The 15055-nt window shown below is 46.1% G+C and overlaps 1 protein-coding gene across 1 annotated transcript in view; it reads right to left on the reverse strand.

The window, feature by feature from the left end:
- Nucleotides 1–2787: 2787 nt before the first annotated feature.
- Nucleotides 2788–15055, reverse strand: part of SORT1 (sortilin 1) — a 666378-nt gene continuing 654110 nt past the window's right edge. The window contains exons 19-20 of the mRNA XM_078644756.1: nucleotides 8816–8936; nucleotides 2788–8291 (exon numbers count right to left, since the gene is read on the reverse strand). Of these exons, the coding sequence (XP_078500882.1) occupies nucleotides 8277–8291; nucleotides 8816–8936 (136 nt within the window). The 3' untranslated portion in view covers nucleotides 2788–8276. The remainder of the gene's footprint in view (nucleotides 8292–8815; nucleotides 8937–15055) is intronic.

Below are 15055 nucleotides of genomic sequence, written 5' to 3' on the forward strand. Positions count from 1 at the left end.
CTGGCTGTGCTTGCTTCCCTGCACCCTCACTGTGCTTGCTTCCCTGCACCCTCGCTGTGCTTGCTTGCTTCCCTGCCCCTGGCTGTGCTTGCTCCCCTGCCCCCTCGCTGTGCTTGCTTCCCTGCCCCCTCACTGTGCTTGCTTCCCTGCCCCCTGGCTGTGCTTGCTCCTCCGCCCCTGGCTGCGCTTGCTCCCCTGCCCCCTGGCTGTGCTTGCTCCCCTGCCCCCTGGCTGTGCTTGCTTCCCTGCCCCCTCGTTGTGCTTGCTTCCCTGCCCCCTCGTTGTGCTTGCTTCCCTGCCCCCTGGCTGTGCTTGCTTCCCAGCCCCCTGGCTGTGCTTGCTTCCCTGCCCCCTGGCTGTGCTTGCTTCTCTGCCCCCTGGCTGTGCTTGCTTCCCTGCCCCCTGGCGGTGCTTGCTTCCCTGCCCCCTGGCTGTGCTTGCTTCCCTGCCCCCTCGCTGTGCTTGCTTCCCTGCCCCTCGCTGTGCTTGCTCTCCTGTGTGTGTATATGTTCCTCTGGGTGTGACTGTGTGTGTGGCTCTGGGTGTGTGTTTGTGGCTCTGGGTGTGTGTGTGGGGCTCTGTGTGTGTGGGGCTCTGTGTGTGGAGGGGGGGCTCTGTGTGTGTGTGGGGGGGGGCTCTGTGTGTGTGGGGGCTCTGTGTGTGTGGGGGGGCTCTGTGTGTGGGGGGGCTCTGTGTGTGTGGGGGGGCTCTGTGTGTGTGGGGGGGGCTGTGTGTGGGGCTCTGTGTGTTTGGCTCTGTGTGTGTGTGGGGCTCTGTGTGTGTGTGTGGGGCTCTGTGTGTGTGTGGGGCTCTGTGTGTGTGTGTTGGGCTCTGTGTGTGTGTGGGGCTCTGTGTGTGTGTGTGGGGCTCTGTGTGTGTGGGGGGGGGGGCTCTGTGTGTGTGGGGGGGGGCTCTGTGTGTGTGTGGGGGGGCTCTGTGTGTGTGTGGGGGGGCTCTGTGTGTGTGGGGGGGCTCTGTGTGTGTGGGGGGCTCTGTGTGTGTGGGCTCTGTGTGTATGTGGGGTGCTCTGTGTGGGGTGCTCTGTGTGCGTGGGGGCTCTGTGTGTGTGTGGGGGGGGGCTCTGTGTGTGTGGGGCTCTGTGTGTGTGTGTGTGTGTGGGGGGCTCTGTGTGTGGGGCTCTGTGTGGGTGGCTCTGTATGTGTGTGTGTGGCTTTCTTTGTGTGTGTGGCTCAGTGTGGGTGTAAATGCAATAGGTCATGCATTTGCGAGCGATTAAGCTATTGGCATTGTAAATGACAATGCCATTTATTTAACGATTAAGCTATTGGCAATGTAAATGACAATGCCATTTATTTATGATTAAAAAAAAAAATGTCATGAGCAATGCCAATAGCTCTACCTTTAATAATGCCGAGACCACTGCATTGTAAATGCTTGTTGTATATGCTCCGCGGTCCCCCACATGGGCGGGGATTATTCAGTGCTTATGACTATTGATGAGTTTCCCCTGGAAGAGAAATTGTCAAACACCCTCATGACAGTCGCAACATTGAACAACTCCGCAAAAAAGAGAGGACCAAACGGCAGGAAACACATTTTGACAGTTTGCAGTGGTTGTCACAAACAGGATTAAGTTCTAAAGAAACTGCATCTATTTTGGTATCCAGCGAGGACCAAGTGCCTGCTATGACAGCCAGGGTGGAATCTGGCTTGTCAGCAGCATCATCCTTGGGTCTGAGAGAGGAAGGAGATGGTATGCAGGGCTCCACTCCTGAGGGGCATCCGGGCAGAGGGGTCAAACGGGTGGACGTCCCAGTATAGGGGGCTACTCCTTGTGATAGCCCCTAAAGGTGAGTCCAAGCTGCGCTCAAGAGCTGAGGAATCGCCTCTGTCTCTCCACAGGGACGAGTGCATCCGTTAAGGATAGTGATGTTGGGGGAGGGAGGCAGGCTCAGGCCTCGAAGGCAGAGATGAGCAGACCCCTTCAAACTGTCTCCCTGTGGCCCCCCATCACCCTCATTGAGGAAGAACGGAGAAAGAGTAGGTAGGGCAGCGACGCACAGTCCACTCGAAGAACGCATAGGGGTTAGCCAGGAGTCCAGTGCTAAGGCTGGGCACCAGGCACTATCCTTCCAGAACCAAAATATGCAGAGGAGAGAATCCATAATGGAGTAGAGCCTGGGCCGTTATCTAGTTCCAGGTGGTTGGGAGGGGGTCGGATGGGGTGATGGGAGGAGCATGCCCCACAAAGGCACCACTAGCTCGTGGAGGATCCCCACAGAGGCAGCAATGCCCCCAGGTAGGCCGCCAGGAGGCCAGCGGGGCCATGACGTGCAACAAAATGCAGAGGAAGGCCCGACCACGAGGTGCCATCCAGGCTGGAAAGGTCCCATGGCGTGGAGACTCTGGCATCGGCCCAAACAATTAACAGGATGGCATCCCTTCTCTGGGATGGCACAGAGCAGCCCGATGGAGCTGCCCGGCGCAAAGCAAACTGGATAAAGGGCCCTAGTGTCGGAGTGAGCATACTATGGATCTGCCATCTTGGTCCGCTTGGCCACACCCCCTTACTACAAATAATTGTTGCTATCCCTGAGAAATTGTTCTGTTCAGTGCCAAGAGGAGAGCTGATGAGCAATACAGACTCTCTTTCTGTATTATGTTTAACCTCACATTTCTGTTATTTCCCTCTTCCACTGAGATCATACTTCGACTTGCATGTTTCACCATCAATGCCAGCGCTTATTAATGTGTCCTTCACTCCACTTCACTGGGACATATTTAACAAGAGAATTTTCAACAAAAAATTAAAACTAGCACAACACAAAAAGTTAATTATGTTTATTGTAAATCAAATATTGCAAATATACAGAAAATAGTAATGGTACAAAGTTATTACACTTCTTTTTTTCACACAAGATCCAGGATTATTTACAAACTGATATCATTTTATGGTAAATATCAGTTTCAGCTTGTAGCTTTCGGGAGACAGTGAGATGCTTTTGACACACACCCAAACAAGGTTCTTGCCGGGGGTATAATAACAAATTATTAGGACCAATCTCTTCCTATGGCTCAACTGAGATGGGTCGAAGTCACTCCTGCCTAAACCAAAGCTGCTTTCTCAGAGAACTCCTTGTCTGTCACAGGTAAAATCCCCAAAAACCTATCCTTCGACCCCAACACTTGTGCTACATCCACACAGAGCAAATTCCCAAAACAGCTGCTCTTACATGGCTACAGACAGGGATCCCTAAAGCAGCTTTCATTTGATGGTGAAATAGTGTTTGACATGAGAGTGACTGCTTTTATAAAGACTTTCTTCACAACATGTCAACATTGCCTCCTTTACAGCTGCAACACAACTAACTAAAGAACGGCATACATGAGTGCAGAATGTGCGTGTTGACAAGGACCCATGACATCCAACCCACAATTACATTGTGATTCACACACCCTCTCGTATGCAATATTTGCTACATTTTATACCATGAATGAGCAGATACCCCATTTACAGACATCGCACAGACAAGTCCTTCACCTTAAGGTGCACACCCACAGAGGAAGTACTAATTCATTTGCAGTGGTGGGTGAGCCACGGTAATCTGTTCTCTCACCACTGCTATTTGAGATTGGCCTACTCTGGAGGGGCATGATGGAACAGGTGTTTGTCCCTCAGTAAGGGACAAGAGAAGGAAAGGATTTTAGGTTGGGAGAGAAGGAAAGGATATACTGAATTAAGTGCAACAATGCTATTTACCATTTAATTTTTATGTACAAATACCTGGCCATCTAAACATACTGTACAAAAGTGCACCCACTGTTTCCATCCTCTGTAGTACCAGCATTTGCCGAATGTAGACAAGTGACCTCCACAGCAGCAGAGTGCAAACCTCCTGAGAGGCCACTGGGTGGAGCCATTACAGTAATCAAAAGCAATGCTTTTTATTGTACCAAGGAAATGAGGTGAAATGCCATGGTCAACAGTTTTGCATCAAGCTTTCAGTAGATTGTGCTTAGAATTAAACTCCACTAGTGCAGAAGGATTACTGAAAACATTTGTAAAAGCTTAAGACTTTGGAAATCATTTTTTTATTTAGGCCTCTTAAGTTTATCGATAAAGGACCTGCACAAGAATCCTGCCTTTCTGCTTTTGAAGAGGGAGGATATAAAAATTAATTTATAACAAACAGGTATGACTTTGCAACCATGTTCATAATCTCAGGAAACATATATGCTTAGTTCAAGTTCTCAAAGCTAAAGAACCATTAGCAACATTCAATAACCCTAACTCTCAAAAGCAATTCAACTGATCCGGTGCCCTTATGAACAGACATAGGGGAACGCTGTAGTGACAAGGTTAAACATCTTGCTGGAGATATAGTAACACATTCACCAAAGGATGTCCTTCAGCATAGACAGGCGATTAACTTTAGGATCAGTGCATTCTCTCTGGCCACAAACAGAAAATTGTAGAGGATTAATGAAGTAAGAAAGATCTCCATAGTGGCCTCAGGTAAAGTGTTCTGCATCAGAAGTGCTACAGAGGAATAGGACGGACTTTCAAAATATGAAAGAGTCTACTGCTTCCAAAAAAAAAAAAATGCTGAACCTCTCAACTTTCCTTTTCCTTAGGATCGAGTACAGACTTATGTGACTGAATTGGTTAAGAAAGGAACTATCTTATAAGGAGTATAAGGAGATCTGTAGTTATCCAGCACTTGTATGAAAGGGTTGGTTATGTCTGCTGAGCTGGGTATGATCCTCTTTGGACTGTTCAATCCACAGGTATGTGAGGGGAGGTGCTAGTGTCAAATAATCTCTGTGTTGAGACTTTCACTGCCACCATAAAAAAGTGGCAATGAGCAGCATACTTTTCTTCAAAATGAATTACAGAGAAAGATAATCTACAGGTTTGCAAAGCCTAAGACGCAACTTGAGACCAAGCATTGAAGTTAGTTGAGACAGCACAACTGTTACTTAAAAGGTTAAATTTCAAAATGCATCTAGCTTAAAGGTTTTGGGGCAGAGGCCACCAGCTTCAGAGGCCAGGTAACATCTTGTTTGAAAGCAATCAATTAAAATTGTTCATTTGGCTGAGTAAGGCATCTACAAATTCAGACGCAGAAGTGGAAGACAAAAAACCATCTTCAGAAGAAAGTAAAATCATAACATAAGGGTTGTTTTAATTACACAGAGGCAGCTTTTACCTTTCCATCTACATTTTAAAGTCTGTTTTAGTTCAACATATTTCTGTCACTAAATACTTGCATTTGTATTTCACCTACACCAACTTAGAAAACTGGCAATTTGGCATTGGTCAATCCACCAGTGCCAATTTTATTGAGCAAGCCAGGAGAAATAAAGCACAGATCACCTGAACTGGATGAGGAAAAGTAAAAACCAAAGGTATTTCATTAGAACTAAAACCATCAAAAGCAGATTCTCTGATGTGAAATTCAATATGACTTGAATTGAAAACATGTATTAATGAAGATGTTAAGCGGTTAGTTAACAAAATGTGTCCTGAAAACTAAAAGTGCTCATGAACATCAGTTTGGTGTCTAAAGACCCTTCATAGGTGGGAAGAAAAAGGGAGGGGGAAGAGGAAGAGGAGGTCTGTAGCTTTTATAAAATATTCAGCACCTCAGAAATTTAACTATCTCAAATCCTGCTCCCAAGTGGCTGGGGACCTCAAGCACAGTTCATGCTTGTGATAAGATTCTCATATCTGTAACAAAACCCACATTGAACTTTCGGGGTTGATAAAGAATATTCAGTCTTGTTCCACCACAGAGCATATAGGGGGCATTACATTGTGTCTTCCAATGGGTGAAGACAGGTAAAAATTCTACACAAAAGGATGATATAAATATTCCCGAAGGGACAAGAGTTAGGCAAATGCTCTTCACATAAACTGATGCTACTCAACTCACACTCGCTAAGAAGTGAAAACACTTTGAGAATGAAGGAAAAAAGCTTTAGTGCAACAGAATCCACAAAAGACACTTTTTTAGAGCCACTGAAGAACATTATTTAAACAAAAAACCTCCTTACCATCTCTGAAAATTGGCACATAGGTTGTATGTAGGGTCTTCCACCTCAACTATTAAGGACAAATGTTATGGATTATATGCTAATTGTTTAACTGATTTTAATTATTATTCTAAGTCGTGAGATTGTACCGTTGTAACTCTTGAAGCTCCAATAGTTGGGAATATTGCACGTCATAAATAAAACAATTGAAAGTAGGTCAGTCTATTAACTGAACCAGGCAGGTCCTATGAAGTAACAATAAGAAAAAAGGCAACAAGATGGTAGTAAGCTGGAGTTTGCAATAAGTAGTAAGGAAATGGATTCTATCCAGATTAAAATATTATGGATAAACAGGTGAGAGGACAGATCTACAGGAACAAAGACCGATCCTGATATAGTCAAATGAGGAGGTAGGTTGAGACCTCCATGACTGAATACGGCTATAAAAAAATCTGTTGTGAACTAAGGCACACAGTACCTACACAGTAAGACCAAAAGAGACCGGCAGGGGGACATACAGAATTAAATACCTACACACAGAGAGTCAGGCGAAGAGACCTGCATAACTCAACCACAGAGGTGAACTGGCAAGATCGTACGTAGGGAGGATCCAATTTATGTATTAGTTCTCCATGTCAAGTTCAACATCCACCTTTCCGTTTGTAGCCATTTTGTTTACCTTAATTGGTCGATCTATTTGGGCAGTACAGGTGACCGAATCACTGCTTACTGCTTTCCAGGTACTCTTCCATGGTCAGTAGTAACATTAAGTAACTGTCCATGCACTTCTCATTTCAATAATCAAGAGAACCTGGTGAAAACAGGGTAATGTTCAAAGGCAAAGAAGACAGCTGCTATAAGGCTGAAAGTTCTACTAATGCATAGTGTCTTATGTAACTGCAGAATAATCACTCTTCAAATCCCACACAGCTTATTTGCATTGCGTACCAATCTATGGATCTATTTCTTAACTGCGTACCAATCTATGGATCTATTTCTTAACAGTGTATCATTACCATAGCTTTTATAATTCATGCGTATTGCCTCAATTTCTCAACCCATATTGTTTTGTTTATAAATAGTTTGCTGTCCCACTTTGGTCAGTTAGGGTGCTCCCTACACCCAGAAACATTCTTACCACTTATGTGAGGGGAGTTACATACCACAGATACCATGAAAATCAAATTAAATCTTTCCCATTAATCAGCATGTTTCAGAAGGTGTTTTATTTGTATCAGTATCTCATATTAAACCTTCAAACCCCATTCCATCCCCTCCCCCCCCCAAAAAACAGGTAATTTTGGATAGACTTCGTTTTCTTAAGTGATTGAACATTAAATAAATATGGCTACTAAGTGTAGAAGAAAAAGAAAAACAGCATTGTATTGGCAAACCTTCAAATCACCACATACCAATTAATACCCCAAAGCTTTCTCTCGCTCTCTCACACACCCACTCACCTAACACACAGACCTAACATTCCCTCTTCATCAGTTGATAAAAGCTGCTGTGTATCATAACCATACAGATCATAACTTCCAACTGCAAGAAACATGAAGATCATTACTGACTATTAGGTGGACTTGAGTAAACTTATAATGGGGGCTCAGTGTCTGAGCCTACCATACAAGTCTACGTGGAGGCACTCTGAGGACATCAAGAGACTATCGAGCAACAAATGCTGCTCAATTGCTCAGTGTCTGAATAACGCAGTCATGAATACTACAGAGCTCAGTCTGAAGGGCCACTGCAGGTCTGGGGTATTAAAGCAGCATCAATGTCACAAGTCCCTCTACATCACCATCATTTCAACTCTACCATTTTCCTTGCTTCAATTTCATTCATGAATTCATAAAATGAATGTAAGTAAGTTAAGAAAACATTAAATATCAAAAAGTAAAACTCCAATATTTCCCTCTCTGTACGGCCAAGTCCCACAGATGCTTGCCTCCTCATTAGTGAGTCACCTTACTTTCTTTCAAGTGTTTCTAGATGACTCGGTTTTTTAATCTGGAGGTGGTACTTGAATCACACACTCCAAGTACTTCCCCCTTCACCTACGCCTGTTCTTCTGCTGCCAGGGGCAGCTAAGCTAGAAGGCATGTCCGCGGGAGAAACAGGTTCCCATTTAATGTCCCTCAAAAACGAAGGGCACTGGATTAGATAAGCATTTAATTTCAGAGGTTTAAAATAAAAAAATATTGGACTGCAATGCTCCATTTGCTTCCAAGTTGTGTCCACCGGAGTAGTCTTCAGGTCTTGCAAGCTTCCAGACAATGCTATTCAAGGAGGTCCTGTGGGACAGCAGAGAGGGCGAGAGAGAGAAAGAAAAAGTAGCTGTGAGTGATGAACTAATCACCATTCAATCTTTGGACAGGAAAAGGGGGGGTGGTGCAAGCTGAAAGCGCACTCAGGATCAGACTATCAGACCCTACATTTCTCATCTTTAATTGTCCCACACTACTAAATACAAATTCATGCACAGACACACTACCCTACCAACCCATGCAACAAGATTGTGAACTCACTCGTCATGCATCCCAAGCACACTAAGCTGTCATTTAATGTTACTGCTGAACTTCCTGCTAGCATTGCCCTCCCACGACGCAACTTGTCAATTACTACAAATGGGGCAAGAGTAGTGTTTATAACCTTGTGCTGAAGGTGCTAAACCAACTCCACGACGAAGACAGGTTTTATATATTCTCTTCAATGAAAGATGGCCTATTAGCCCTCTTAAGGCACAAAACAGTGGCAGAAACATCCTCAAATAAACCAAACACTGAGCCCTCATCATACATGGATGGGTTTAGTGTACCTCATCTGAGTCGTCGTGGTAACCAGTCCGTTTATTTACATCAACAATACTCGTGTCCAGAGAGTCTGTTCCATTTGCCTCTGCGTGTTGCTGGAGAATAGAGTATCGATGGACTAAAAATCTAGAACACAAACAAACCACACATACATGAGTGTATTCGGCTCCTAGTGCATTAGATGCAGATCAATATAGAAAGGCCTGCCCAATCAACTAGACAGCAGGAAAACGAGCGCTATTTGAATGAGTAATTTATTTGTAACATAAGTAGTCTAGAATTTGCATATTTCATGATTTGACAGGTTATCAACTGACATCTGGATAGGTCAAAACAGCAAGTTACTTACCTTCGGTATCGCTCTTTCTGGTGGGTACTCTAACTGCAGAATTCACATCTTTAGAATATCCTCATGCTCTGGACAGGATCCAGAAGAGATTTGAGCAGCATTGCTCCCTCATGTCGGTAGTTGGCATTGTGCAACTCCACTCAGACTTTGTTCCACCCCAGAAGTGACAAATAGAGCCACATTAAAACACTACCCCTGCGCGTGGACATCAGTTTCTTTATTGACAAGCCCATCAATAATCAGAGATACCAATGTACAGATTTCCAGGTTGGGACATTTTAAGAGTGTAAAGCAGACCATTTCACAGAACAGGGTGGAGGGGGGTAGGGGGCAGTGGAGAATCTGCAGTCACAGAGTATCCACCAGAAAGAGCGTTACCGAAGGTAAGTAACTTGTTCTTCTGATAGAGACTTCTAATCGCAGATTCCTTACCTTAAAATAGATACCCAACCATAACTATCTTGAACTGGGTCTGCAAAGAAGCTTAGACAAAAGTCATGGAGGACTGAACGGCCAAAATCATCATCACGACGGACATGACTGTCCAAGCAGTAGTGCTTCATAAAAGTACGGAGGTACGTCCATGCGCCAGATGTCCATGACAGACACCCCGCATGCTAACACAGTAGTAGTGAGTATGGCCCTGGTGGAATGAGCCTGCAAGGCTTGGGGGGGTTGTTTCTTCGCCGGTGCCTAGCAGATGTTTATGCAGAGTACTATCCACAGCTCTGGCCTTTATTCCTGTGAATGCAAAGAGGAGCTCATTGTCCACCCGATGCTCTTTGGTGTAATAAATAAAGAATTATAGTGCTTTATTTTGGGTCCAAATGATCGAGCTGCTTCTACTTCTTCTGCGGATGAGGTGGCATATAGAACACCAGCAGAGTAATGGTCTGGCCAATGTGAAAAGGGGTGACCACCTTCGAAAGAAAAGAGGCGCGTGTACCTAGCATCAGTTTTTCTGGAAAGAAGTTGGCAAAGTCTGAAACTCTATGACCCTCCTGGCCAAGGTAATGGCAACCAGGAACACTGTTTTTCTGAGTCAAGAGACGCAAAGGACCTCTATGCAGGGCTCAAATGGCGAACACATGAGAAAAATAAGAAAATAAGGTCTCCATTGAGGCATCACAAAAAGAGTGGGCTGGAACTAATGTTTTGAACCTTTCAATAACAGAGTCATAGGTGACAAACAGGTAGCTTTGATCCAGCAGCTGCATGAAAGCCTAAATGGCGGACATATAACCTATAACAGTTCCCAGAGCAAGACCATGTCAGGCTAAAGAAAGAACAAATACCACAACCTCTGCAAGAGGTGCAGAAAACGGGTTCACATGGCATAAGGAACACCAAGTCACAAACTTATCCCAACAGCAGATTTAGTGGAAAGACATCTGGCTGCCAAGATGACATCACAAAGTTCGGTAGAGATATCAAAAAGTCTCAACTCCTCTTGCTCAATCTGCATACATGACGGTGGAGACTTGGCCCAGTTGGTCTCGATCATCTTGAGAAATCAGAGCAGGAAAGATATCAGCAAAAAGGCATACAAGAGTCCGGAGTTCCACTCTAAGTGGAATTTGTCGCCGAGCAACAGACGGTTTGGAAACCCCAGTGTGCACAAGTGCAGGCTTAGTTCATTGTCTGTGTTAGCGAATAGATTGAGCCAAGGTTTTCCCCATTCTCGGAAAAGACCTTGCACCAGCTCTGGATCTAGACTACCTTTGTAATCCGTGAGGCATTGACCAGTCTGCCCGTGCATTCAGAGATTCCGCCAGGTGTTGTATGACCATTAAAATGTCCTGACGTTCCAGCCAAGTCCAGAGGAGCAGAGCCTCCGGGCACAGGGTCCACGACCCACCCACTCGGTTTGTTGACATACTAAATGGTGGAGGTGTCAGTGAACACCTGAACAGGACTTAATTTGATGGATGGAAGGCTTTCAATGCCAAGCAGATAGCTTTCAACTGCGACACTTTTTTTGTGTGGAGTTTTATACAGCGCAAACTAGCCCCATTTTCGTTACAGACGGACACATACATTTTTGTTAGGCACAGGGAAAGTAAGTGATTTGCCCAGATTCACAGGATGGTGAGAGTCTCTCGCGAAACTCGTACCCGGTTACCCAGCTTTGGGGTCGACCGCTCTAGCCATTAGGGCACCTTCTGATGCGGAGCTGTGAGTCCGCCGGAGACCAGAGTCCTCTGATCGCCACCTCTCCCAGATGGCAGCTGCAACTGAGGAGTGACTCAACTGTCACCACTTTGTGCTCTGGGTGGGGAAGGGAGAGGGGTCTGCTGTTGAGCCAATCGCAGTTCATCATCCGCCACTGCAGATCTTTTGCAGTTCCCTCTGATATCCCGACAAGGTCAGAAAGATTCCCCTGATGCTGTGCCCATAGGTCATTAAGGTCCCATTGCAGAGCCAATCGGGTGTGTTGAACCAGGTGGCTGTAGGAGGCAATGAGACCCAGCAGCCTCAGACTTAGTCCCATCAAAATCCAGGATAGAGGCCAAAACATTGGAATCATAGCCTGAATATCCCGGATTTGCTGCTCCGGAGAACAGGCGCAGGAACTGCACGCTTTTCAGAATGGCTCAGATGAAACAGAGCATCTGAAAGGGATTCAGGTGTGACTTTGGCAAGTTGAAACTCAGCGAATGCAAAAGGCTAGCCGTAGTCTGGAGGTGGGCGACAACCTGGGTCAAACCAGCCTTTAGCGGCCAGTCATCGAGGTTGGGGGAAGACTAGCAGCCCTATCCTCTGCAGATGGGCTGTAACTACACCCATCACTTTTGTGAACACCCAAAGGGCCCTGGTGAGGCTAAAGGGGAGCACAGCAAATTGGAAAGGCTAGTGGCCCACAGTGAATTGCAGGCAAATCCTGAGAGAGGGCAGGACAGGGATGTGGAAAGACTCATTCTGCAGGTCCATCGCTACCATCCGGTCTCCAGGATCCAGTGCAGACAGAACCTGAGCCAACGAAAGCATGTTGAAATCTCTTTTTTTGGGAAAGTGTTGAAAGGGCACAGATATAGAATAGGGCGGAGGCCTAAATTTTCTTTTGGTACCAGAAAGTAGCGGGAACAACCACCATGCTCTACTGCTAGTGCAGGCACCCTTTCCTACACTTTCTGACCGAGCAAGGAGAGATGGTCCTCAGTCAGCCGTACCTGGGATGGTGGGCGAAGCTAAGGTGTAAACATAAATGGTAGGGTGTACCCCTTCTGCACAATCTGAAGCAACATTTGTCGGCGCGATCGGAAGCAATCATTTGTCTGATGTAATTGCCAACTATTGGGGCAGGTGGTGCCTGATTCTGCCAACAGAATGGCTGTGCTGGATGGAGGGCACAGCAACCGCAGGGGACATGGCAGCATGCCAAGACTGGCTCCTCTGTCCTTTTTGAGCACTGCATACCTGTCCTCAAAGGGACTGGCATGGCTAATACTGCACATGCCCAGCGATGCCCATTCCACGTCCACAGATAGGGTGAAAGGACTGTTGTTGCAGCCAAGTCAAGAGAGTAATGCTAAGGCATCTGGAAATGACTCTGCTCTTATGAAAGTGCTCAAGTGCCGCATCAGTCTTGTCACTGTATAGGTGGAGCCAGCAAAGGGCAAGTCAATCAGGGAAGAATAGACATCACTCTAGATCCCACTGGACTATAACATGCATGGCGGCGCAGAGCCACTGTAGAAGCCATGGCTCTACCCAGGTACTCTGTGGTGTCCAGTCTGCACAGAATGGTGAACTTTGCTACATCACTGCCGTCCACCAAATACGATTTGTAGATAAAACTCTGCAAAAAAAAAAAAGATGGAAAGGCCTTCCTCGGGCAGCCTGGGAAGCACCTGTGCAACCGAATCCTACAATGTGTGGGAATATCTGTCCTAGAGGTATGCGGTGTTCAGCATCCATATGGCAATGCTGGTGAAAGAAAAGATGTGTTTCCTAAAGGTATCCAGCCTCTTGGATTCCCTATCAGGTGTTGTGGTAGGAAAAGTACTTGGCGTAACATTCGCAGTTGAGGCCTGCACCATCAGGCTCTCGAGGGGTCCTGGGAAAATAAGGCTGCGTCTCTCGGGAAGGACGGAGTCAATGGGTAATCGGTCAGTGCACAGTAGCCCCTGTGCAAGGTTTCACCCAAGCCCCCATGAGCACGTTACTGAGGGCTTTATTTAAGGGGATCGTGGGTTCAGACAAGCCCACAACACCTCCGTGAAGACTTTGGTCTTGACCTCAACAGATGGAGATCAACCTCTGCTTCCCTGCACTTCATGATGGCAAAATATACACCTTTCTCAAAACCCTGGCCTGAGGGGAAATCATGCCAGAGACTTGGGAGGTATCCAGATCTCTAGCATCACCCAGCTCCTCATACCAGTTGTCTTAGTCATCAGGGTACTCCAAAGGACCACAAACTCCTACTCAAGCCCCCTTCAGGAGGGCAGGGCCTGTCAAGGAGTGTAAAGTCCAGGATAAGTTGAGGCCTGAACAGCGCCATCGAGCGGCGCAGGGCCGGTGTCTGGAATGGCACTGAAAGGGACAGAGCCTGGGTGGAAGGAGGCACACTTGGCGGCATCGATCAAGATACCGAGACAGATACAGAGGGCCCAGCTAATGTTGAGGGAGAACCTGCTGCTGGTAACCCAGAAGGAGCTCCAGAGAGAGTCGATGGCCCAAGGATGCTGTGTTTGGCATTCTGGCGCAGAGAAAACTCTGGGTAGTGCGGAGCGGGGCCCGTCGCCACATCCGCAGGTGGAGGGCAGGAGCTAGGCGTGGAAGCATGATGTCAAGAAAGAGAAGCTGAAGAGCCTTTGACAACTTCTTGGACGTTTAGGTCTTATGAGACTTTGACAAGAGGTCTTGGAGCAGAAAGACAATCTACCACAGGAACGGTCCTGTGATCTTTCATGGGAGCGGCGCAGCGCCTTCTTTTGCTGCGCTGCCAGGACCTTCATCGCCCGCCCTCTTATCACCTCCGGGTGCATCGACTTGCACTTGATGCGACCTTGGGATCGTGTCATGGCCACAGGAAGGATTAGTTACTTACCTGTAATCCTAGTTCTCATCCAGGGGTATACTCATCAAAGTCATAATCTATGAATAATCCCCGCCCATGTGCGGGATCCCGGAGCATAAAGAAAAATACATATAAATATATATATGTATATATATATATATATATATATGTGAAAACATATATTTGCAGCCTAAAACATTTCCTAACTGGCAAAATTGCCGCAAAATTACATAAATTAGCATACATACAGTAGTACTCTTCCAAACCCTAAGGAAGAAAGAGAGCAGAAAACATTTGTATACAACAATGCTTTATTGCCATAGGAAAAACCTGTTATTGCAGGCATTTGCCAGTAGGCTGCAGTAGAGTATAAAGCAAACAAAGAAAACTGACACCTTGCCTTTAAGGCATTAGAGTAGGGGTACCGTGGCTTTAAGACCTGAAGGCAACCCCCTGCTCCCATGGTGCACCACAGGTGACAGTTGGGTCAGTTCTTTTTGGAGGTGCATAACACCTGAGGAGATCCACAATAAAACATCTCATAACTGTGTAACTCTGCTTGTCCGGGGAGGTGGGCGGGAGCTTATGACTTTGATGAGTATACCCCTGGATGAGAACTAGGATTACAGGTAAGTAACTAATCCTTCTCATCCAGGGGATACTCATCAATAGTCATAATCTATGAATAGATTAGCAAGCTCATACCCAAAGTCTCGCGGACGAGCAAGAAGTATAAAAACTTCACAGAATGACTAAGACATATATTGCAAATACATCTTATGCAAATAAGTTCGTTAACGAGGCCTGCCCTACTCTGGCATCGGCCTGAGTATCTGAGTCCAGGCAATAATGGCGGGTAAAGGTATGGACAGA

The sequence above is a fragment of the Lissotriton helveticus genome, chromosome 5_1 (assembly GCF_964261635.1).
Source record: "Lissotriton helveticus chromosome 5_1, aLisHel1.1, whole genome shotgun sequence".
Lineage (NCBI taxonomy): Eukaryota > Metazoa > Chordata > Amphibia > Caudata > Salamandridae > Lissotriton > Lissotriton helveticus.